Here is a 23539-nt window from a genome sequence, read left to right on the forward strand (position 1 = left end):
CTTGGGTGAATACCATCTGGGCCTGCTGAGTTATACAAAAGTTATAAATTAAACAGTATCAGTTATGTATTGAAAGTTTATATTGCAACTTCAGTTATAACACAAATACATTCTGGTATGGAATGAATGTTTGCTTACTGCATAAAGTTTAAGTCCAATCTTGTATTGTCTGTGTCGCAAGAGGTTGATTGTAGTATGCACAAGCCTCTTCAGTCTTAAGATATGTCTACACTGCACACCCCTTTCAGCAGTGTGTAGAGTACATACACTACATCCCCCCCCACCCCCCGACTCTCAGCACAGCTATAAATAGCAGTGTGGACAGTGAGACACTGCTTAGGTGAGTAAAGACACACACCTGATTCCTGTGGGTATGTGCCGTACAATGCTCTCTACTTGCCTAAGCAGTACCTCCCTGTCTACACAGCTATTTTTAGTAGTGTGGTGTCCTGCAGCTCGTCTCCCCATTGCCAGAATCTTTCCCCACTTCAGGGAAATGGTGCACTGAGTGTTGCTATGCACAGCAGTGTGGGCATAGCTTGTTTTTCACTGTGGCATATAGCTATACATACCCTACATGCCACTGTAAGAGGTGTGGAGTGTAGGTGTAGTCTTAGATATACTCAAATTTAAAAATCACAGTGCTGCATATAAACTTTATATGTATTAGTGTTACAAGTAACCTAATCTTACTATAATTGAAAGTGTAATTCAGTATTTCCTTTTTTCCTTTTATTCATTTAAACAACAGTAACAAAAATTCTGTCACTGTTTCCCTTGTTATAATTAGTGAAATTTTCTTGTTTTTGCATGGGAGACAAATATGTTAAAGTGATGACAAAAACCCCAAAGTAGTCCAGGGGACTCAAGCAGGTGTGGTATCTGAAATTACTTTTAGTTCATTGTGTAAACTGTCTGGAGCTCTGTGAAGCTCTTCTCTTTGTCTCGTTCACCAACAGAAGTTGGTCTAATAAAAGACATTACCTCACCTACCGTGTGTGTGTGTGTGTGTGGTATTCTGGGATCAACACTGCAAACAACAATGGTAGATTTCAAATTGTCAGCATCCCATTAATACATATCTTGAGCTGACAAGGTGAGTTATGGCAATCAGACAGAATTTAGTGAGTCAAGATTTTGTTATGGGCTATTTACAAACTTGTTTTCATTCTATTCATATCTGAGATGTACCATGTGACGATGTACTACTCAGTGAAACTCTACCCTATTATGAAACACACATAGCAAGTTTAAACAATAGTGGGTAGGGCTGTAGCTAGGAAATTGAACCTTGTAAACACACAATGGCAGATCTATATTACCCCATCCATAGTAAACTATAATTTCTGAAGATAGACATATCATCCCACACAATGGTCATTAAAATAGAAAATGCAGCTTGGGGAATGAGCAATGTGATGTTAATTCTCTGTGCATTAAAAATGTTGCCAATCCTAGGCAATGTTGCAGCCAAAAGACTAATTGTATGCTTCTAATGCTGGGATGAGCTACTAAAATAGCACAAAAATGGTACTTCTAGTGAATCAATGCAGTGTTCTAAAATATTACTATGAATTTTTAGATAATGCAGTTCTGAACTGTTTCCTATAGACTCTCAAAGTTAGGTACTTGGTAAATGTGCTCTTCCTGGGTTTTGCTTCTGACTGGGACTTGGCATACAAATTGTTGCCTCTGGAGCAATTCTTACCCTCATTCCAACTTCAATTCAGTGTGTTTGAGTGTATTGGCTGAGAGTGGGAATGAAGAGTGTGTGAAAATGGCAGCTTTGAATGTATTTGTACTTACAGTATTGTTGGAAGCTTTTCAAATTATGATTTGAAAGGATAACGCTTGTGCACTTATGTACTATGATTATGCTGAAAATGTCTATTCCTTTTGGCTACGCTAAATTAAAGTGTACTTAAGTAAAATGCTAAGCTATATAAATAATGAAAATGGAATGTCTTGAGTCACACCCTAATTTCTCTTATCTCAGTTATTTGTGCTTCTGGGAAACCAGTTTCTGTGTAATATGTATTCTTCAAGTGAGTTGAATTTTCCTCTTGTGGCAAATAAAATGTACTCTTCAGTGTATCATCACTTCCACTTGAGTAGAATGTGTCACTTTAATGGGATCAGCCTCAGGAAGCCAATTGTTTTCCTGTTTGTTAAATTGAATTTCTTGTTGCATTTATGGGATGATGTTAACTACTCAAGATGTTGTGTTGGCACGATTTTCAGCTGAACTCTTTGCAACTGGTAATATTACCAGTTAAGGTCATAGATTGTATTTTTTTTTTTTTAACTCCCCTCTTACATTGGCAATCAGAAATAGCCAGTATTGAGTAAGTAGATTTGCTAATTTGTGCTTAGTGGGCAGGTTATTTTGGATGAAGTTTATTCACCAAAAAATGCGGTTTGGGGCTGAAAATATTTGTGAATTTGGGTTGAATTTGGTGAATTGTTTCAGATTTTAAAAAAGGAACTTTTTAAAAAAACAGTTTAAATGTTTTGTTTTGACTTTTTCAAAATGAAATTTTCAGTTTTGTTTTGTTTTTTTTTGGTTATAAAACAATATTTTGTTTGGAGGTTGTTTATTTAAAGAACCAAAGAAGGGTAAAGAACACCTGAAAATTAACAAGAAATTCTCACTTTGGGTTCAACAAAATATCTTGTTAAACCAAGAGGTTTTTTTGCTTTTTCATTTTGGCCAGAAACTGAAAGATTTCTGGTTTTAGCTTGACCTGAAATACTTTTTCTTCCCCTCCCTCTCTGCCCCCTCCACCCCCAGATTTTTTCAGCTTGGCCAGAAACTGAAAAATCAGTTAGTTCAACTCTGCTTGAAACTTTAAATTTACCAATCTAACATTAATTTTCTGCAATAATAAATGGTTTATAAAATAAGACCATGCTTCATTTTAAAAAACAGTTAGTTGCAGAGAGATGTAAGAATAGTTTAATGTTTGAATAAATTTCAGTCAAATAGGGTGGCTACTTTTGAACTGGATTCCTATCTCGATCTCAAGAAGCAGAACCTATGTAATGTTTATAGAATAAATAATAGGAAAATCTGATCTCTTGGGATATAATTCCATTGAAGGGTCTGAGTAATATCACAAAAGCAAAATTTGAATCGATTATGCCCTCATAATTTCAGGTTTTAAATATTCTCTCCAACAAGGACATCTACTGCTATTGCTCTTTTAATGGGGGGAATTTGCATAGGCATGAGTCACTTCTCACTGGACAAATAGGAAAACTGTATATACTTGTTCATAAGCCAAATGTTTTTAGTAAAAAAGGGAAGCACCAGAGAAGGGGGTCAGCTTATGAACGGGTATAGAGAGGGAGAGGTGGGACACAACCCCTCCCCCCAAGAGAGGGAGCAAGGAGAGGCAGCACAGCCAGCAGAGACAGACGGGAAGAGGCGGGGCCAGAGTCTCTCCACTTCTGGCCATACTGCTCTCCCCCCAGTCGCCAAAGCAGCTGCAGTTCCGGTGCTGGCAGACTGCAGCCATGCCGCTCAGCCCCGCCCCCCAGAGCAGGCTGTGGCCGCGCCGCTCAGCTAGCCAGAGCATGCTGTGGCCATGCCGCCCGGCCCAGCCCGCTGGAACATGCTGCGGCTGTGCCACCGGGTCTGGCCCGCCGGAGCAGCTCCAGACAGGTCAGAGACATCCTCCCCAGATAAGGTGGGAAGGGATGGGATGGGGAGAGTGTGGGGGTCCCAGGCTAGGGGTGGGGTCATGTGGGGTGTGGTCACAGGGGTTACTCCTACTCCCAGCTTCTCTTCCCCCTCCCCCGCCCCAAATTTCCCCATCAGTTGCTGTCCCGGCCCGTCAGGGTAAGCAGCTGGCGTGCCGGGACACTTTTTTTACTTAGGTTTACCTCCGTGCCTGCGGAAGCTTGAGGTAAACAAAGGCCCACCAGCGGCTTATCCTGATGGCCCGGGAGCCAAAGTTTGCTGACCCCTGAATTATAGGGTCGGCTTATGAACGGGTTATAAAAATTTTCTATTTTTACTTATCCATCTTGGGGGCGGGGGGTCGGCTTATAAACGAACCGGCTTATGATCGAGTATATTTAAGTATAATTAAGATAATGGCCTTTGGTGTCCAGTGCCAGGGTCGTAGGGAGATGATACTTGAAACACAATGGAATGCAGAAATTATGCTAAACTGATTCAAGTTTGTAGTGATGTTCAAAGTTCTTCAGTTCAGTACAGTATAACTCAAGTTTTAGAAAGCAACACAATGGCTTAGTGAGCTTCTGAATTTCTGTAGCTTATGCTGTTTGAAGTTTGTAGTTCTGTGGTAACGTGATTGGCCTTGGGCAAAAAATAAGATGAAAATATTCACTTCTCTGTTCATAGCTAAGACTTCAGATTTGGTTGTTCTTGTTCTGCGTTTTACTATTTTTTTTTTTTTTCAGATTCCTTTTTTATTCTATTTAAGTTTAAACTCATGTATATTTTCTCTGTCTAGCTTTAATACAAATCAAAATGCCACTACCTCCACCATTCTGGGAATGAGTGAGAATTCAGATGACGCATTAACTTATTTTAAGTCAAGCAATAATTATAATACCTAAATGACCATGTCCAGCTGGCTTGAAATGCAGGTCTGAATATACAAAGCAGCACTAGTTCGGTCATCCATTGGCTCTGCTTGTTGTTGAGTTGTCATTGCCCATGAATAGTTTGCTCTTGGTGTTGCCTGAGTCCAGTACCAAATAGCCTGGTGGAACTGTAAAGCATATACACTCGGATCTGCATAAAATCCTGAAGTGTGCTTTGCTACACAAATATGCATGAGCTTGTTTTTGGTAAAGTTAGTTATGGAAAACCCACATCCTCTTAGTACAGGGCTTCAGGTCAAAGACAACAGTATTTCTTCCAAGAGAATATATCCAAAAAGGCAGATGGGTTGATGGTTAAAAGCTTTGTTAAACAGGCATGTGTGCTGTCATTTGTTGCCAGGATAGTGTTTAAGTGCAACTTCAGAGTGGTCCACCAACATAGGGCACTCTCCTTTTCCTATTCACTCCATACTTGGGTGAGAGGTCAAGGAGATTGTCACTTTACATTTTACCACAATGGATCAATTTTCTTATCGCTAGGCCTCTGTGTGGAGTCAAAGCATTGACATCCCGCGAAGGGTGACTGCTGTAGCCTGAAGAAACTGGTATAATAAATTCAGTAGCAGTTGCAAAATATAAAGATGTCTTCCTATTAATTTGCCTCCAAAGTCCCTAGAAATGTTTTCATGTTTTACTTTCCCAAGGATCTTTTCAGACATAAAGTCTTTGTCTTTCACTGCTGTGAGTTCCAGCATAATACTTTCTAGCTCTGATGATTTACTTTTTAAGGAGAGGTTTCAGAGTAGCAGCCGTGTTAGTCTGTATCCGCAAAAAGAAGAACAGGAGTACTTGTGGCACCTTAGAGACTAACAAATTTATTAGAGCATAAGCTTTCGTGGACTACAGCCCACTTCTTCGGATGCAGAATCTCTTCTTATTTGAAAAGAGATTTCAGTGTCAATGCTGATTACATCTATCGGGAAATACAATGTGACCAAAAACTTGCTTATCTTCATCTCCTCTTTAACCTGAACTAGGATCATTCTTATTGACCCCTGAACTCAGTTTTCCTAAAGGGCAATAGCACAGTGATAACTTTTGATAAGTCCTGCCTGTGCTGTGTGCCTGGTAGATTCCTCTGAAATAGCTCTTGGTTGCCTAAAGGCATCTGCAAGGCTTGAAATTGCTTTTTTCTTTTGGTGGTTCAGGAGCAAAATTTGAAGATTTTTCAAAATACATTAAAACTTTTAATTAAATAGAGACCCAGAATAGCAAGCTCAGAGTCATGATTGATGCAGAGCACAGAAAAATGAGAAGTATTTTGTCTAAACTTGGTTTGCACGTCATTTGAACCACCCATAATAACTGCTGCATCAGTTCAGCCAGTTGTGATTTGAACTGTCTGCCTTGATCCCACAAACTCCATCAGCTGTTACGCATTCCAAGTCAGTTTTGTCAACAAAAATTGCCCAACCTGCACCAATCTGATGGATGTATGCTGATTCACTCAGCTCTAGACCTGTCAGCAGCTCCATCAGCAAGCACTGTAGTAAACCTGTCTTTCTGCATGCATTTGAGATGTCTGTTTTCTTTCCTGTAAGGATGCAAATTTTGACTACCCGTTTTTTTAAATTTTCCAAGAAGCACTTTTATGTTCAGACATGCTGTCTCTTATTAGGGTTGCCAGGCATCTGGTTTTTGACTGTAATGCCTGGTCGAAAAGGGACCCTAGTGGCTCTGGTCAACACCGCTGACTGGGATGCTAAAAGTCTGATCAGTGGTGCAGCACGGACCCAGGGCTAAGGCAGGCTCCCTGCATGGCTCCCGGAAGCGGCTGGTATGTCCCTGCAACCCCTAGGCACGGGTGGCCACGCGGGCTCTGCGTGGTGCCCCCGGCATAAGCACTTGATCCACAGCTCCCATTGGCCAAGAACAGTAGCCAATGGGAGCTGCGGAGGTGGCACCTGTGGATGCCTGTGGGTGTGGGCAGTGCACGGAGCTCCCTGGCTGCCTCTGCGCCTATGAGACCAACATGTCGCCGCTTCCAGGAGCTGCATGGAGCCAGGGTAGGCAGGGAGTCTGCCTTAGCCCTGTTGAACCACCATCCGGGAACTGCCGGAGATAAGCACCACCTGGCTGGAACCCAAACTCCCTCCTGGAGCCTGCAAGCCCTCCTGCACCGCAACCCCAGCCGAGCCCCTCCTGTACCTCAAATTCCTCATCCCCAGCTCCATCCCAGAGCCTGCACCCCCTCCTGCACCCCAAACTTCTCATCCCCAGGGTCCACCCTGGAGCCTGCACCCCCAGCTGGAGCCCTCACCCACTCCCACACCCCTACTCCAGCCCTGTGAAAATGAATGAGGGTGGGGGAGAGAGTGAAGACCGAGTTCATGGGGGTGGGGCCTCGGGGGCAGGGCAGATGTGTTCGGTTTTGTGTGATTAGGAAGTTGGCAGCCCTATCTCTTATGCATAGAAAGAGCTCCCAATAGATATCCACAAATCGACTGTCACCCCTGAAGTCCCTCTTTAAAACTTTTCCGTGGGTGTGTCTACGTTTCATGCTTCTTTTGGCGGTGTGTAGAGTATATACCCACGTAGCCCCCTAACATGGATATAAATAGCAGCAGTGTAACTGGTGGGGCATGCCTTAGGCAGGTGGCATAAAGACATGCCTGAAGGGTGTGGGTATGTATGCGAGTACATACCCTACGTGCTCTCTACTCGCCCAAGCTGTGACTACCTGTTTACAGTACTATTTTTATCAGGGTAATGTCCCACTGCCTCCCTGCTGTTGAAATCTTTTCCCTTCCACAGGAAAAGACTCCCCCAGAGGGGAAACGCTCTGACAGGGAGGAAGCAGAGGGGAAAGGCTCTGCCAGCTCCCTGTTGCTGGAGCCTTGCCTGCAGCAGAGAGCTGCTGAAGCCTTTTCCAGCTGCCTCCCCTCTGCCAGAGCCTTTCACTGACCTGTGTAGCTACACAGTGCAGTGCGGGTGCAGCTTGCTTTCATGTAGCTACTAGGGATGTCAAGCAATTAAAAATTTAATCGCACTGTAAACAATAATAGAATACCATTTATTTAAATATTTTGGATGTTTTCTACGTTTTCAAATCTATTGATTGCAATTACAACACAGAATACAAAGTGTACAGTGCTCACTTTACATTTTTATTAAATATTTGCACTATATAAAAACAAAAGCAATAGTATTTTTCAGTTCACCTCATATAAGTACTGTAGTGCAATCTCTTTATCATGAAAGTTGAACTTACAAATATAGACTTGTGTACCAAAAAACTCCTGCATTCAAAAATAAAACAATGTAAAACTTTAGAGCCTACAAGTCCACTCAGTCCTACTTCTTGTTCAGTCAATCGCTCAAACCAAACAAGGTTCGTTACAATTTGCAGAAGATAATGCTGCCTGCTTCTTGTTTACAATGTCACCTGAAAGTGAGAACAGGTATTTGCATGGCACTGTTGTAGCCAGCGTCACAAGGTATTTACATGCCAGATGTCCTAAAGATTCATATGTCCCTTGATGCTTCAACCACCATTCTAGAGGATATGCATCCATGCTGATGATGGGTTCTGCTCGATAATAATCCAAAGCAGTGTGGACCAACTGATGTTCATTTTCATCATCTGAGTCGGATGCCACCAGCAGAAGGTTGATTTTCATTTTTGGTGGTTTGGATTCTGTACTTTCCGCATCAGTGTGTTGCTCTTTTAAGACTTCTGAAAACATGCTTCACACCTCATCCCTCTCATATTTTGGAAGGCACTTCAGATTCTTAAATCTTGGGTCGAGTTCTGTAGCTATCTTTAGAAATTTCACATTGGTATCTTCCTTGCATTTTGTGAAATTTGCAGTGAAAGTTTTCTTGAAATGAACAACATGTGCTGGGTCATCATCTGAGATTGCTATAACATGAAATGTATGGGAGAATGCGGGTAAAATGCAGCAGAAGACATACAGTTCTCCTCCAAGAAGTTCAGTCACTAATTTAATTAATCCATTATTTTTTTTAACAAGCATCATCAGCATGGAAGCATGTCCTCTGGAACGACTGGCGAAGCATGAAGAGGCATATGAATCGTTAGCACATCTGGCATGTAAATATCTTGCGACACCAGCTACAACAGTGTCAGACTAACTCTTGTTCTCGCTGTCAAATGACATTGTAAATAAGAAGTGGGCAACATTATCTCCCATAAATGTAAACAAACTTGTTCATCTTAGCGATTGGCTGAACAAGAAGTAGGACTGTGTGGACTTGTAGGCTCTAAAATTTTACATTGTTTTTTGAGTGCAGTTATGTAACAAAAAACTTAAATGTAAGTTGCATTTTCATGAGAGAGATTGCACTGCAGTACTTGTATGAGGTGAATTGAAATTAATGGGCAGCAGGTTTAAAACAAATAGAAGGAAGTTGTTCTTCACACAGTGCATGGTCAACCTATGGAACTCCTTGCCTGAGGACGTTGTGAAGGCTAGGACTATAACAGGGTTTAAAAGAGAACTAGATAAATTCATGGAGGTTAAGTCCATTAATGACTATTAGCCAGGATGGGTAAGGAATGGTGTCCGTAGCCTCTGTTTGTCAGAGGGTGGAGATGGGTGGCAGGAGAGAGATCACTTGATCATTACCTGTTAGGTTCATTCCCTCTGGGGCACCTGGCATTGGCCACTGTTGGTAGACAGGATACTGGGCTAGATGGACCCAGTACGGCCGTTCTTATGTTCAATAATTCTTTCCACTTTCAAAGAATTTATCCTTGTATGGTAATACCTACCTGTTATAAAACCTATAATTATTATGTGTTAGATAACTCCCAGTATACTTGCACTGCACACGGTCTCGTCTCAGAAAAGTTTGTAATCTAATATTAAAACTTAAGTAAAATGGGTTACTTCTGTTTTGAGTCCAGTAATAAATGGTGAACTGTGTAATGCTGAAGACATGGTGTTTCTCAATCTCAAGCCATCAGTTTTAAATTGCTCACTGATGGGGCCTTTAGGTTAGCTATACATCATGATCAAGTTTTTAAAGTCAGTATCAAGGATCTCTAATTTGGCCATGCTGAAGTTTTATTTGAATTCCAACATTACTCTTGTTTAGCTTGAAAGCTTGTCTCTTTCACCAGCAGAAGTTGGTCCAATAAAAGATATTACCTCACCCACCCTGTCTCCAACACTATTCTTTATTAGTATTCAAAAATCTCATAGTAAACATCTTAATTTAAAAATTTCTTAAAATAGATCAGTTTGACAGTTCTCTGTCTCGCTCGCTCTCTAAAAAATCCATTAATGCAGATGCCTCAGGGGCTGTACAAAGAATAATTTAAAAGGCTAAAATGTGTCCAGTGCAAACAGTCTTTTAATTTTAGATGTGTAATTTTAACAAGTCCAGAAGTCTAATGCAAACATCTGCAAACTCCTCAGAGTGAAATCAGACTCATTTTTGTTGGAAAGTGCTGTTGTGTGTCAGTGAACTTGGTGGTTATAAAAGGTGCTCCATTGACAGCTCTGGAGAATGAAGTTTTTTTCTTTATTTAGAGAACAGGCGCAGCATAGGCAATGACAAGTTAAGATTCCCCACATTGTGCCACTAGAGCCAATTCTATGTTCTGAAGGAACTATCTCAATGAGTTAGACAGTAGCTGTCTCAATGACCAATGTATTTCTTGACTACTGCAGATAGGGTTGCCAACTTTCTAGTCGCACAAAACCGAACACCCTAGCCCCGCTCCTTCCCCGAGGCCCCTTCCCGGCCCCTTCCCAAGGCACTGCTCCTGCTCACTACATTTCCCCCTTCCTCCGTGGCTCACTCTCAACCACCCTCACTCACTTTCACTGGGCTGGGGCAGGGGGTTGGGGTGCAGGAGGGGTGAGGGCTACAGCTGGGGGTGTGGGCTCTGGGGTGGGACTGGGGATGAGGGGTTTGGGGGGCAGGTGGGGGCTCTGGATTTTGGGGGGGGCTCAGGACTCAGGCAGAGGGTTGGGGTGCAGGCTTACCTCAAGTGGCTCCTGGTCAGCAGTGCAACGGGGGGAATAATGCAGGCTGCCTGCCTGTCCTGGCACCATGCTGCGTGTGCCCTGGAAGTAGCCAGCAGGTCCAGGTCCTAGGCAGGGGGGTCATGGGGCTCCACACACTGCTTTTGCCTGCAGGCATTCAAGTGTGGTGCCAATAGGAGTGCGGAGTCGGTGCTCGGGGCGGGGGCAGTACGCGGAGCCTCGTGGCCCCCCTGCCTAGGACCTGGACCTGCTGGCTGCTTCCGGTGTGTAGCGTGGTGCCAACCAGAACAGGTAAGGACTAGCCTGCCTTAAACCCTCAGGACCACCAATCAGACCTTTAACATCCTGGTCGGCAGTGCTGACCGGAGCTGCCAGGGTCCCTTTTTGAAAACCGGACACCTGGTCACCCTAACTGCAGATGAGATTTTCAATTACGAAGTTTAAAATTTGCTTGGAATTTCAACATTCGCAGGTGCTTGGTTTGTGGGTTATAGGTAAATAAGCCTTTGCAGCTTAGTGACACAACAAACGTAGCCACTTTGGTGTTGACTGGAAGAAATATCACATTTACAGTTCCAATTGTGGTTTTATGAATAAACTGTCCATATTTAAATACAAATTCTGCCTTGACTTTAAGGATGTACATCGAAGGAGTAGCTGACTAAGTGAGGATAAAATTTGGCCACTAGGTATTTTACTCAGTAATTAACTAGATCATTGCCTCCTGTCATTTTTGAGTTTGAATCATAACTACAACTCTAGACCCCAATCCTGCAAACATGATTTCCACTCTTCTAGAATTCACTTTTACTAGCTAATGCAGGTGATTAAAATTTAGTGTTTGCAGGATCTGGGGCCTAGTTTAATTTATGGAATACAAACTCTTATATAAACGGTCTATATTTAAATCTTTAACTTAATGTAAGTAAAATGCAATCAATATAAGAAGAAAACATTATGCTCCTCATTGGATGTAAAACAGGTTGAAAGAGAACAAAGTACTAAAATAAGGGTTGTGTATCCCAAATACCTATGAATGTTTGGGGAGAGGGCAGGGCCGGTGCTACTACTTGACTTGCTTTCAGATGTGCTAATGGGTAAACTTTAATATCTCTTAAAATGATGTCACTAACTGATCAGCTATAAGTCGCTATGAGTCTCAAACACAAGCACACACTCAAACCATTTTTTTTTTTTAAACAGGAAAATGGCACACATTATCTAGAAGAACCAGTTTTACTATTTTTGTTACAAGATTGTTTTCTGAATTTTGAAGTTTCTTATCTAGAAGTGAACACTGTCTTCCTGCCTGATTATTTGTTGTGAAATTCTGGAACACATGACACCCTACCAAACAAACAGGAAGAACTTCATAATGTACTCATTATTATATTTGATAATCTGGTTTGTTTGTCTCAATAGCCACTTTGGAAATAAAAATTACATAACGGAGTTTAAAAATTTAAAAACTTAACTTTTTTCTGAAAGTTTTTTTAATGTAAATTCATTTGGTTATTATTAGGAATAATGATTTTAAGATAGTGGAACTACTCACATGTTATGCACATTTATTGTTGCAGGATCAGGTCCTTAAAAGGTTGCTTATATATATAATTTCCATTTCCCCTTTAGTTTACTTAACTTCCCTTTCCCCACCTCTAATTTTTTTTTTAAAAGTCAAATCAGTAAAGATCCATTACTCACCCTAGAAATAGGTATCAGTTTAGATATATTGAGTAAAGGCTGGATAGAATAAGTCAAAAGTTGTTTGCAAGCCTTAACTTCTCTTTACAAATATAGCTTAAAAAATCCTCTGTCTAGAAAATTCTGCACTGTACTATGTATCCTAGTTTTAGAAAAGTGTGTGTATGCAAACTGTGAAAATAGCTGGGAAACATGGAAATTATTTCATTCTTCTGTTTCAAATTTACCATGCTTTGCACACTTCACAGTAATGGTTTACATTAGAAAATAATGGTAGCTATTCCCAGTGTGTAGTTGATAATTGGTTCATGCTGAAGGAGCTGGATTTACTGATATAGTTAAATGTAAACTCTTCTTATGAGGCATAAAGAACAAATTTGCATTCCTTTGTTTTTATTGATATTACTTCCAAAGAACTCTATGGATATACATTTCTGACTTACGAAACTCAGGACTTCATATACTACTACTACTACTCAATCTGTTGCTAGACCAGTTGTAATTTATTTTTAAAAGACAAATTTATACTGTTATTTTCTTTATAGGCAGTCACTGGGAAAAGTTTTGGAACCAAAGATTTTCGAGCTGCTTTAGAAAACGGAGTCCTGTTGTGCGAGTAAGTATGGAAAATGTACACTATAAATGTAAAAACTGCACAGCTTAAATATATCACCTATTCACCAATGAAGATGAAATTGGCCAATTTTCTCTTAAATATCTTGTTCAACTGAAGTTTCCTTGGCTGCAAACAAGATCTGTCAGAGCAAATTAGATTAAATATACTACTTGTCAGTCTCAGACCACACTATTGAAGATGGAAGATGATTGGAAAAAAGTCATATTCTCCAAGTGGTACTTGTTGTTAAAGCAAGGTGAAATTTTTCATCCAAATTTTTTTTCAGCAAAAAATGCTGATTCAGAAATACCAGAGTAGTTTGTGAATCCTTGTTTCTGCCAAATTGTTCATATTTAAGAAAACTAACCAAAAACCCTACTACCAGAATTCCAAGAAAGTTTAAACATTTTGATTTGTTTGAAGTTTTGTTTCAAAATTCTCCATTTATTTTTTGAAAATTTTAAAAATGTTAAAGCACTCTAAATCAAAATGAATAGTTTTGGTTCAAATGAACTATTTACACAAGATGTGGTATAATTTTTTCCTCCTTTCTTCACTCACTCCATTGTTGACTTAAATAATTGCATCATCAGCTTGACTATTTCTATGATTGCTCACTGTCCCTAGTTTCCTCTAGAAACATTCCAACCACTCTCAAATTACTGCCATGGAGCTAACAGGACTCGCCCTGCTAGTGAGTCAGAGTAATAGAACTTTCACCCTGTCCCTGAATTATTTTTCCTTTAAACTCCATCTGTGCAGGATCCCAGGACTGCAAGCAGCATTAATCCGCTAGGATTTTAGGGCAGGGCAGGAGTAAGTCATCAGAATGCCAACACCACCAGGAAATATCTAGGTGGGAACAGAGGAATTCCTAGTAGAATATTTTTATAAAAAAATAAATAGCACTTTGTCTGTCTCTCCAAATTATTTTTAGATGAGTTAGCGTGGGGGAATACTAGTTTACATGAGCTGCCAAAATGTTTGTTTACAAGCCTTTACGTTTCTGTCTGTACGTAATAATGTACATAAACAATGATTATGAAAAGTGCAGAAACGGTGCAACTTGTTCTGTATTTCTCTCATTTCTTTATTTGTTGTCTTCTCACTACATTCTGTTTGTTCGTTCGTTCATTCATTTCTTCCACTCGCTTCTCCTTCCCATCCTATTTTTCTGGCTGCTTCCTCCATCTTCCCCTGTAGGACACGGGAGTTGAGCAGCAAAGTGAACAATGAATTATGATTTCTTAAAAGTTAAAACCACAGTAGAGATGGTTTTAATCTGGTCACAACTTTATTATTAGATGTCTGGGACTACCCGGCAGATAAAATTGTACAGTGCAGGTAACTCCCATGTTCATTCAATATCCACCTGGGGAGACTTCTGCCACCCCTCCCCCTTTTTCCATCCAGGTCCCCCAGCCAACCAATTGCTGGGACCTTATCATCCCCCACAAAACGAGGGTTAAGGTGGGTGAGCTATGAGAGAGGGGGGTTGGTTCCTTGCTGTACCAGTCATAGGAGCCATGATATGCAAGCCTCTTCTTCCCCCCCTCCCCCCATTTCTGTTCCTTTAACCAACACCTCCATTTTACATCCTTTTCCAAGCCATTTATCTGGTCACTGTATACCTTTCCTATGGAGTACCTGCACTGGACATCTGCCCCACTCTTACACAATGAGTTGTGACATTATAGCCTAACAGCCTTCCCTACTCACAATAACAAAGCCCTCCCTGAACTTGCTGTGGGGAAGGTGAAAAAAATCTCCTCCACCTAAGCCAATCTAGTGGTGAGGGGAAAATTCCTTCCCAGTCCCCCTAGAAAGCAGTAGCTAGTGCAGGGATTGGCAACCTTTAGCACGCGGCCTGCCAGGGTAAGCACCCTGGCGGGCCAGGCAGGTTTGTTTACCTGCCACAGCCGCAGGTTTAGCCGATCGCGGCTCCCACTGGCCGCGGTTCGCCGTCCTAGGTCAATGGGGGCTGTGGGAAGCTGCGCGGGTCAAGGGATGTGCTGGCCACCTCTTCCCGCCGCCCCTATTGGACTAAAGCGGCGAACCGCAGCCAGTGGGAGCCACAATCGGCTGAACCTGTGGATGCGGCAGGTAAACAAGCTGGCCTGGCCCGCCAGGGTGCTTACCCTGGCGAGCCGCGTGCCAAAGGTTGACGAGCCCTGAGCTAGTGTAATGCCCACAGCAGGTCCTCACCAAACCGGGTAATTTTTGCCACCTTCAGGGCAGAGAGGGTGGGTGCTACTCCACCTGGTCTGGGGAAAAGGGGCTTCTTCCACTGGGCTTGACCCTTTTGAACTCCCCAGTCCTTCGTGGGGCACGGGTCACTTGCTGAAAGATTCTCTGCACCTTGAAGTCTTTAAACGATGATTTGAGGACTTCAATGGCTCAGACATAGGTTTGATACAGGAGTGAGTAGATCAGATTCTGTGGCCTGTGTTATGCAGGAGGTCAGACTAGATGATCATAATGGTCCCTTCTGACCTTAGTCTATGATTCTGGTCCCTAGGGATAAGTCAGCATCACTACTCTGACCCACTCCCCCTTTTGCAGCAGCTTCTGAGCCTTGCTCACCCAGGCCGTAAAGAGCTATTCCCTCTCCCCCTGCAAGCCAAACAATCTCCCATCACCCACATAAAGGTGCAGTGTGGTCATTGTTGTCATATGTTTGGCAAAAGAATGGAAGAATAACTTGCACTTGGCAGATGGGAGTTCTCTTCTGAAGCTCATCGGATTAATTTAACTCTCATTAATAACCGTATGCAGTAAAATACATCTCAAAATTAATTCTGCTGAGCAGGTTGACTTAGCATATAATGTTATTTTAAAAAAAAAAATGCTTTCTGAAAATGTAGTTACGTTGCACTAACTTGTTCCAGTCTGCATTTAAGATTTATAGATAATTTAAAAGTTATCTCAATTTCATATATTCAGAGGTAAAAGGAAAGGTAGTTTTATGAATAAAATGGGCAAAATTTTCCAACTACAGTATTTCCACTGTGGTATAATAGAGGGGAAAAATTCTAATAGTAAACTAAATACTAGATTAGTAAGCAGTTTCAGAGTGTCTCTGCTGCAATTGTTGAGGTAAAGGAGACTGAATTCTCATTGTAATACATTGAATTTGCTGTGGGTAGTCCAGAAAGGTAACACCATTTAAGTCATACTACTTGTAGACCATCCCATGTTCTAAACCACCTGCACCAAAAACATAGACAAATGAAAATGTTGTATTCAGAAGCTAAATAATTCTTTGAAAACCCACCCAACAGTTTTTTTACTGTAAATCTTCAAATACTCTTATTTTTAGTGACTAGTTATTGAAACGTTGAGATATTAATACCCATACTCATGGAGCCTTAAAATTCCACCTGATTTGCAGGAAGGGAATGTATCTTTCTTCCTACCCTTCCCATCTCATTACTGGAATTTAATAGTTTTCTATGAAATCTATACTGCAGGAGTAAGTAATCTGTGCAGAGCAGGTAGTTTTAAGACCTTGATTCTGCAACTGCATCTTTATGTGCATGCCACAGAACTGTATGGACTAGGGCAGGGTCTCAAAAACGCAGCCTGTGGGCCACATGTGGCCGGCGGAGTTATTTCCTGCGGCTGCCTAGCTTCCCTCACCCGACGCTGCCCCCCCCCCCTCGCAGTGCGCCACGTCCCTGCTCCTCTGCCTACCTCCAGGAGCTTCCCGCCGACAAACAGCTGTTTGGCGGCACTTAGTGCTTTCCAGGAGGGAGGGGGGAGGAGCGGGGAGCCATGCACTCAGGCGAGGAGGTGAAGAAGAGGTGGGACGGGCGGGGATTTGGGGAAGGGGTTGGAATAGGGGCAGAGAGGGGGTGGGAAGAGGCAGGCCAGGGGCGGGGCCTCATGGAAGGGGTGGAGTGGGGGAAGGGGGGGCTTTTGCATCTTTATATGAAAAGGTATCATTGATGCGGCCCTTGGGCCAATGTACTAGTTGTCCTGTGGCCATTGTCATGATTTGAGTCTGAGATCCCTGGACTAGGGTGACCAGATGGCCTGATTTTATAGGGACAGGTCTGATTTTTGGGTCTTTGCTTATATAGGCTCCTATTCTATCTCTCCTCTCCTCCCCTCCCCCGATTTTTCACATTTACTGTCTGGTCACCCTAGTATGGACATCACTGGTGCTCTATGCAGATGCAGTGATCTGTCCACATGAATGCAGCAGCAGGATGAGACCCTTAGGGTCTGTAGGACTAATGAATTATATTGAATAAACCAGAGAACCATTTCTCCCTCCCTCCCCCCCAGTTATTCCAACCCTTAAAAAAAGGGATATGTTTTGCTATCCTAATGATTTGTTGTACTTTATTTAGGATAAAAGTTAAATTGCATGACATTTTTTATGATAAAAATATTACTTAATTATTCTCCGAGGGAGTAACTGGCTCAGTTGCTTGACTATGTAAGCATGAATACCTGACTTGCACATACATGCTTGAAAGTATGCTAGTTACATGCTTTTGATTTTGAAAACCAGGTTCTTGAAGTCTATTTTGTATTGTGAATGACATAATGTATTAAAACTGAGTCTTAAAGACTTCCATTGGGTGTGTCCTTTAGACAAACGTAAGCTTTGAAGTATTTAACATTGAGTTTTGACCACATCTTAAAGAAATGTTGATGCACTTCTTTTTAGTGTCAAGTATCAGAGGGGTAGCCATGTTAGTCTGAATCTGTAAAAAGCAACAGAGGGTCCTGTGGCACCTTTAAGACTAACAGAAGTATTGGGATCATAAGCTTTCGTGGGTAAGAACCTCACTTCTTCAGATGCAGGTAATGGAAATTTCTAGAGGCAAGTATAAATCAGTATGGAGATAACGAGGTTAGTTCAGTCAGGGAGGGTGAGGTGCTCTGCTAGCAGTTGAGGTGTGAACACCAAGGGAGGAGAAACTGCTTCTGTAGTTGGATAGCCATTCACAGTCTTTGTTTAATCCTGATCTGATGGTGTCAAACTTACAAATGAACTGGAGCTCAACAATTTCTCTTTGGAGTCTGGTCCTGAAGTTTTTTTGCTGTAAGATGGCTACCTTTACATCTGCTATTGTGTGGCCAGGGAGGTTGAAGTGTTCTCCTACAGGTGTTTGTATATTGCCATTCCTGATATCTGACTTGTGTCCATTTATCCTCTTGCGTAGTGACTGTCCAGTTTGGCCAATGTACATAGCAGAGGGGCATTGCTGGCACATGATGGCATATATAACATTGGTGGACGTGCAGGTGTATGAGACGGTGATGTTGTAGCTGATCTGGTTAGGTCCTGTGATGGTGTTGCTGGTGTAGATATGTGGGCAGAGTTGGCATCGAGGTTTGTTGCATGGGTTGGTTCCTGAGTTAGAGTTGTTATGGTGCGGTGCGTGGTTGCTGGTGAGAATATGCTTAAGGTTGGCAGGTTGTCTGTGGGCGAGGACTGGCCTGCCTCCCAAGGTCTGTGAAAGTGAGGGATCATTGTCCAGGATGGGTTGTAGATCACTGATGATGCATTGGAGAGGTTTAAGCTGAGGTGATGGCCAGTGGAGTTCTGTTGGTTTCTTTTTTGGGCCTGTCTTGTAGCAGGAGGCTTCTGGATATGCATCTGGCTCTGTTGATTTGTTTCTTTATTTCCTTGTGTGGGTATCGTAGTTTTGAGAATGCTTGGTGAAGATCTTGTAGGTGTTGGTCTCTGTCTGAGGGGTTGGAGCAGATGCGGTTGTACCTCAGCGCTTGGCTGTAGACAATGGATCGTGTGGTGTGTCTGGGGTGGAAGCTGGAGGCATGAAGGTAGGCATAGCAGTCGGTGGGTTTTCGGTATAGGGCGGTGGTAACGTGGCCATCGCTTATTTGTACTGTGGTGTCTAGGAAGTGGACCTCCTGTGTAGATTGGTCCAGGCTGAGGTTGATGGTGGGGTGGAAGCTGTTGAAATCATGGTGGAATTCTTCCAGGGTCTCCTTCCCATGGGTCCAGATGATGATGTCATCAATGTAGCGTAGGTAGAGAAGGGGCGTGAGTGGACAAGAGCTGAGGAAGCGTTGTTCTAGGTCAGCCATAAAAATGTTGGCATATTGTGGGGCCATGCGGGTGCCCATAGCGGTGCCACTGGTCTGGAGGTATATATTGTCACCAAATTTGAAAGAATTGTGCGTGAGGATAGTCACAGAGCTCAGCAACAAGCTGTGCTGTGTCATCATCAGAGATACTGTTCCTGACAGCTTGTATTCCATCTGTGTGTGGGATGTTTGTGTAGAGAGCCTCTACATCCATGGTGGCTAGGATGGTGTTTTCTGGGAGGTCTCCAATGCATTGTAGTTTTCTCAGGAAATCAGTGGTGTCACGGAGATAGCTGGGAGTGTTGGTGGCGTAGGGTCTGAGTAGGGAGTCCACATATCCAGACAGTCCTTCAGTGAGAGTGCCAATGCCTGAGATGATGGGGCATCCAGGATTTCCAGGTTTGTGGATCTTGGGTAATAGATAGAATAACCCCGGTTGGGGCTCTAAGGGTATGTTGATTTGTTCCTGTGTTAGTGATAACCCTTTTTTCCTTTGTGCTGATTATAAAAGACTAACCATTTGTGGACAAATAGCCATTTTATAAACATTAATTTTTTTTGAGTTAATCTGTTGGTGGTGTTTATAGTGTTTGCAGAGCAAACTAAATATTTTTCAGCCTGAAAATTAAAATACTGGTATCTTCTCAACCAGAAGAATTTTTTTTAACAAAAGAGATTAGATTCTGATGAAAATCTCCACTTTTGTGGCAAGAACCTGAATCCATTTCTTTCCCTCATCTATGCTTTTCTTATTTCTTTTGTGCCTTCTCTCTGCCATTCTCAGCTGTCTTGCCTCTTCATTGTTTGTGATTGATTGCTTTTTATATTTGGAAAGGCTGAGTATCAACTTATTTTATATCCTGTTTTTAGCAGGTTCAAATTTAAATCAGAAATATGTAGAAACAATTTTTCACAAACATTTTTTATTTTTTGTATGCCTAGGGTAAAATGTTAACGATATTACATAATAGCATCATGGTTAATGTTTTCATTTATTTTTAGTTTGATTAACAAGATCAAACCTGGCATCATTAAGAAGATCAATCGTCTATCTACTCCAATAGCTGGTTTGGTAAGTAATAAAATCATTTCCAATATTTTCAGTTTAAGATTTCTCTCTGATTTTAAAGTAACGTTGTCCTGTACTTTGTGTTTTATGTTTCAATATGTAACCATTTTTCTCTTAGAACTGGTGTACAATAGCTACTGTTGTGCTATGCAAATAGGTCTGTCTATTATTTGTATTGCATTTTGGCACCGTTCCCCATCATTGGCGCCGAAAAGAAGACTAAAAGACTAAAAAGCATGGCTCCCTGGCACTGAGCAAAAGTGCAATAGGCCTTCGGGCTGCCCAGCCACTCCGGAGCCACACGTTCACTCCTCGCCAGCTGGGGCTCTTAGCCCTGTGAAGGTCCACCACTGTCTCCCAGGAGCGGCTTGGGATCAAAAACCCTGGCAGCACCAACGCCTTCATAGGCTCCCCCAGGCCAACAGAGTACAGGCCTCCACCCGCACCATCGATGCAGCATATGCCCCAGGAATTGGCAAAGGCTCCCCAAGAGGGCAAACCAGCCACTAAGATCCCTCAGGGGGCAGTGGACGCCACTCATCCTCCTGCAGATTGTCCTCTAGTCATGGGTCCTAATTGCCTGCATATTGGGATTGCTCCCCGTTGCGTCTCCGGTCATCCCCCGCACCAGTCCCCTTGATACTGACACTGATCACCTTGCTCTTGGCACCGGTCCCCAGTGGCGACAGTCAGCAAGCAGACCCAGTCGTTGACAGCTCCACCGTTGTCACCGGAAGGGGATTCCTCCGGCACGGAAGCCCAGTTCAATCCCTTGCCTAGTCTGCACCAGCATGAATAGGCACCCGAGGCTGCTTTAATGGTGCTGACTTGGCAGCATGGCCAGTGGCCTTATTGAGGCGCATGAGGAATGCTGGTTATGCCAATGCCCCCTTTTCACTGTTCATCGGCTGCCATCTAGGAGAAGCAGCTGACATCACTGATGGCACTGGGCTCAGTGCACAAGGCGCACCTGGTGGTCAAAGCAAAAGGAACAGCGCCTCCCCCTAAGCCTCCATCCTCCGCAGGGGAAGATGTCCTGGAACCTCCCCACAGTGGTGCAATTGTTGTCCTCATCCCCAGATGAGGTGGTTGCAGGACCCTCGAGGGCAAGCCCTCTGGACGATTTTAAGGAATATCAGGCTCTGCTGCGTCGAGTGACCGAGAACTTGGGCCCGGAGGTGGAAGAAATGACTGAACAGACATACATCTTGTTTAATGTTCTGTCCGCCTCCACTCCAACCCATGTCGCACTACTGGTGCACAACAGTGTCCTTAAGGTTGCCAAGGGTCTCTGGCAAACTCCTTCCTCCATTATTCCCACCTCAAAGAGGGCCGAAAAGAAGTACTTTGTCCCAGCCAAGGGGTTTGAGAACCTCTATACCCACCCTCCCCGAGGCTCACTGGTGGTCTCTGCGACCAATGAAAGAGACAAACAGGGGTGTACCAGTTTGACCCCCAAGAATAAAGAGGCCAAATGGTTGGATCTGTTTGGGAGAAAAATTTATTCGATGGCCAGTTTGCAGTTCTGGGTGGCGAACCATGAGGCCCTCTTTGGCTGTTACAACTTTAACTTATGGGACTCCCTCCATAAGTTCAAGGAGTCCCTTCCACATGGTTTGGCCCAAAAATTTGGCCCCCTGGTGGAGTAGGGCACTGTGGCTGCCAGGTGCTCCCTCCAGATGGCATGGGATGTGGTGGACTCTTCAGTCAGGGTGGCCATGTCGGCGGTGGTGATGAGGCGCAGCTCCTGGCTTCAGACTGCAGGTCTCTCCCATGAAATGCAGACCTCCATCCAAGACCTCCCATTTGATGGGAAAGGTCTTTTTTCAGACTACATGGATGCGAGGCTGCATGGGCTGAAGGACACCAGAGCCACCCTTCGCTCGCTGGGAATGCATACACTGGATCCTATGATGAAGCAGTTCTGGCCACTGCCTAGGCCTTGGCAGTCTCAATAGGGAATTGCAAGAAGGGACAGAGACGCTAGTTTCAGCTGCCATCATCGTCCTTCCTCCTGCTCACCCATGCAGCCCAATCCGCAAAACATTCCAGGGGCCGGAAGCTCTCGTTTTGAGGGTGTGGTCGAGAGCAACGCCTCTGTCACCTTCCAGGATTCATCCCACTCTTTCCTCAACCATCTTTGTCCCTTCCATTTGGCCTGGTCCCAAGTCACCTCAGACTGTTGGGTGCTACACATAGTGTCTCATGGTTAGACCTTACAATTTTCAGCCCCCCCCTCCTTCCCGTCTCTCTTCAGGGACCCGTCTCATGAGCAAGTCCTCATTCAGGAGGTCAAGAAGCTCCTGCATATGGAGGCGGTGGATTAGGTCCCTTGGGACACAAGGGGAAAAGGGGTTCTACTCCCACTATTTCCTAGTCCCAAAAGCAAAAGAGGGCCTCGGACCTATTCTGGACTTGCGATGCCTCAAAACGTCTCTCAGAAAGTTGACGTTTTGCATGGTCTCCCTGGATCCAGGAGACTGGTATGCCACCTTCGACTTGAAGGACACCTATTTCCACACCTCTATATTGCAAAGTCACAGACGTTTCCTCTGTTATATAGTGGGCGAACCCCATTTCCAATTTACAGCACTCTCCTTTAGCCTTTCATTGGCTCTAAAAGGTTTTTATAAAATGTATGCCGCCGGTGGCCACTTACCTCAGACATTGATGACTGGCTCATCAAGGGCAGGTCTTGGAACCAACTACAGAGAAGCCTTGATCTGGTGTGTTCCACCTGCCATGACCTGGGCCCAGGGCCGGCTCCAGGCACCAGCTTGTCAAGCAGGTGCTTGGGGCAGCCACTCTGGAGAGGGGCGGCACATTCAGCTATTCGTCGGCAATTCGGCAGACGGTCCCTCACTCCCGCTTGGAGTGAAGGACTTTAAGGCCGGTTCAACATATAGAATTCATAGGGGTGGTTCTTGACTCCCTGTGGGCCAGAGCCTTCATCTTGGAGGCATGTTTTCAGGCCATGTTGGAACTGTCCCCTCACCACGGCTTACACCTGCTTGCGATTGTTGGCCCCTCCCCGCACATTGCTCCGTCCTGCAGCTGCTCCCAGGACCCTCCTGCTGGCTGTGTAGAGCAGGGATGCGGTAGGGGGTGATCAGGGTGTCCCCCTCCCACCGCCCCGTACCCCCATCTCCGCAGAGCAGGGGAGAGGGGACACCGTGTGATTCAGGACTCAGTGCTCCTGCGATGAAGGATGAGTGAGGGCCTTTCTTAGGGAGACAGTGCAATGTTTCTGAGACTTCCCCTGCAGCCAGCTCACACGGGTGTGTGTGTGTCTGTCTGTCTGTCTCTGTCTCTCTCTCACTCAGTCTCTTTCATGCTCACCTTCCAACACATACTTGTATTATTGTTGTTGCTGCTACTTGGTACTTCCTGCAATGCACATATATTCTCTGTAATTCTATTCTTTCAAAGTGTGTTATTTTAGTGTTTTGACTGATCTATGCATAATTATTTCTCTTACTACTCAATAATTAA

The 23539-nt window shown here is 43.6% G+C and overlaps 1 protein-coding gene across 13 annotated transcripts in view; it reads left to right on the forward strand.

The window, feature by feature from the left end:
- LMO7 (LIM domain 7) overlaps window positions 1–23539 on the forward strand; it is a 185301-nt gene that overhangs the window by 41029 nt on the left and 120733 nt on the right. For all 13 annotated transcript variants that reach the window (XM_054011491.1, XM_054011445.1, XM_054011460.1 and 10 more), the window contains exons 3-4: window positions 12842–12912; window positions 19981–20050. In XM_054011491.1, coding sequence (XP_053867466.1) covers window positions 12842–12912; window positions 19981–20050 — 141 coding nt within the window. The remainder of the gene's footprint in view (window positions 1–12841; window positions 12913–19980; window positions 20051–23539) is intronic.

This window comes from Malaclemys terrapin, chromosome 1 (assembly GCF_027887155.1).
Source record: "Malaclemys terrapin pileata isolate rMalTer1 chromosome 1, rMalTer1.hap1, whole genome shotgun sequence".
NCBI classification, from domain to species: Eukaryota; Metazoa; Chordata; order Testudines; family Emydidae; genus Malaclemys; species Malaclemys terrapin.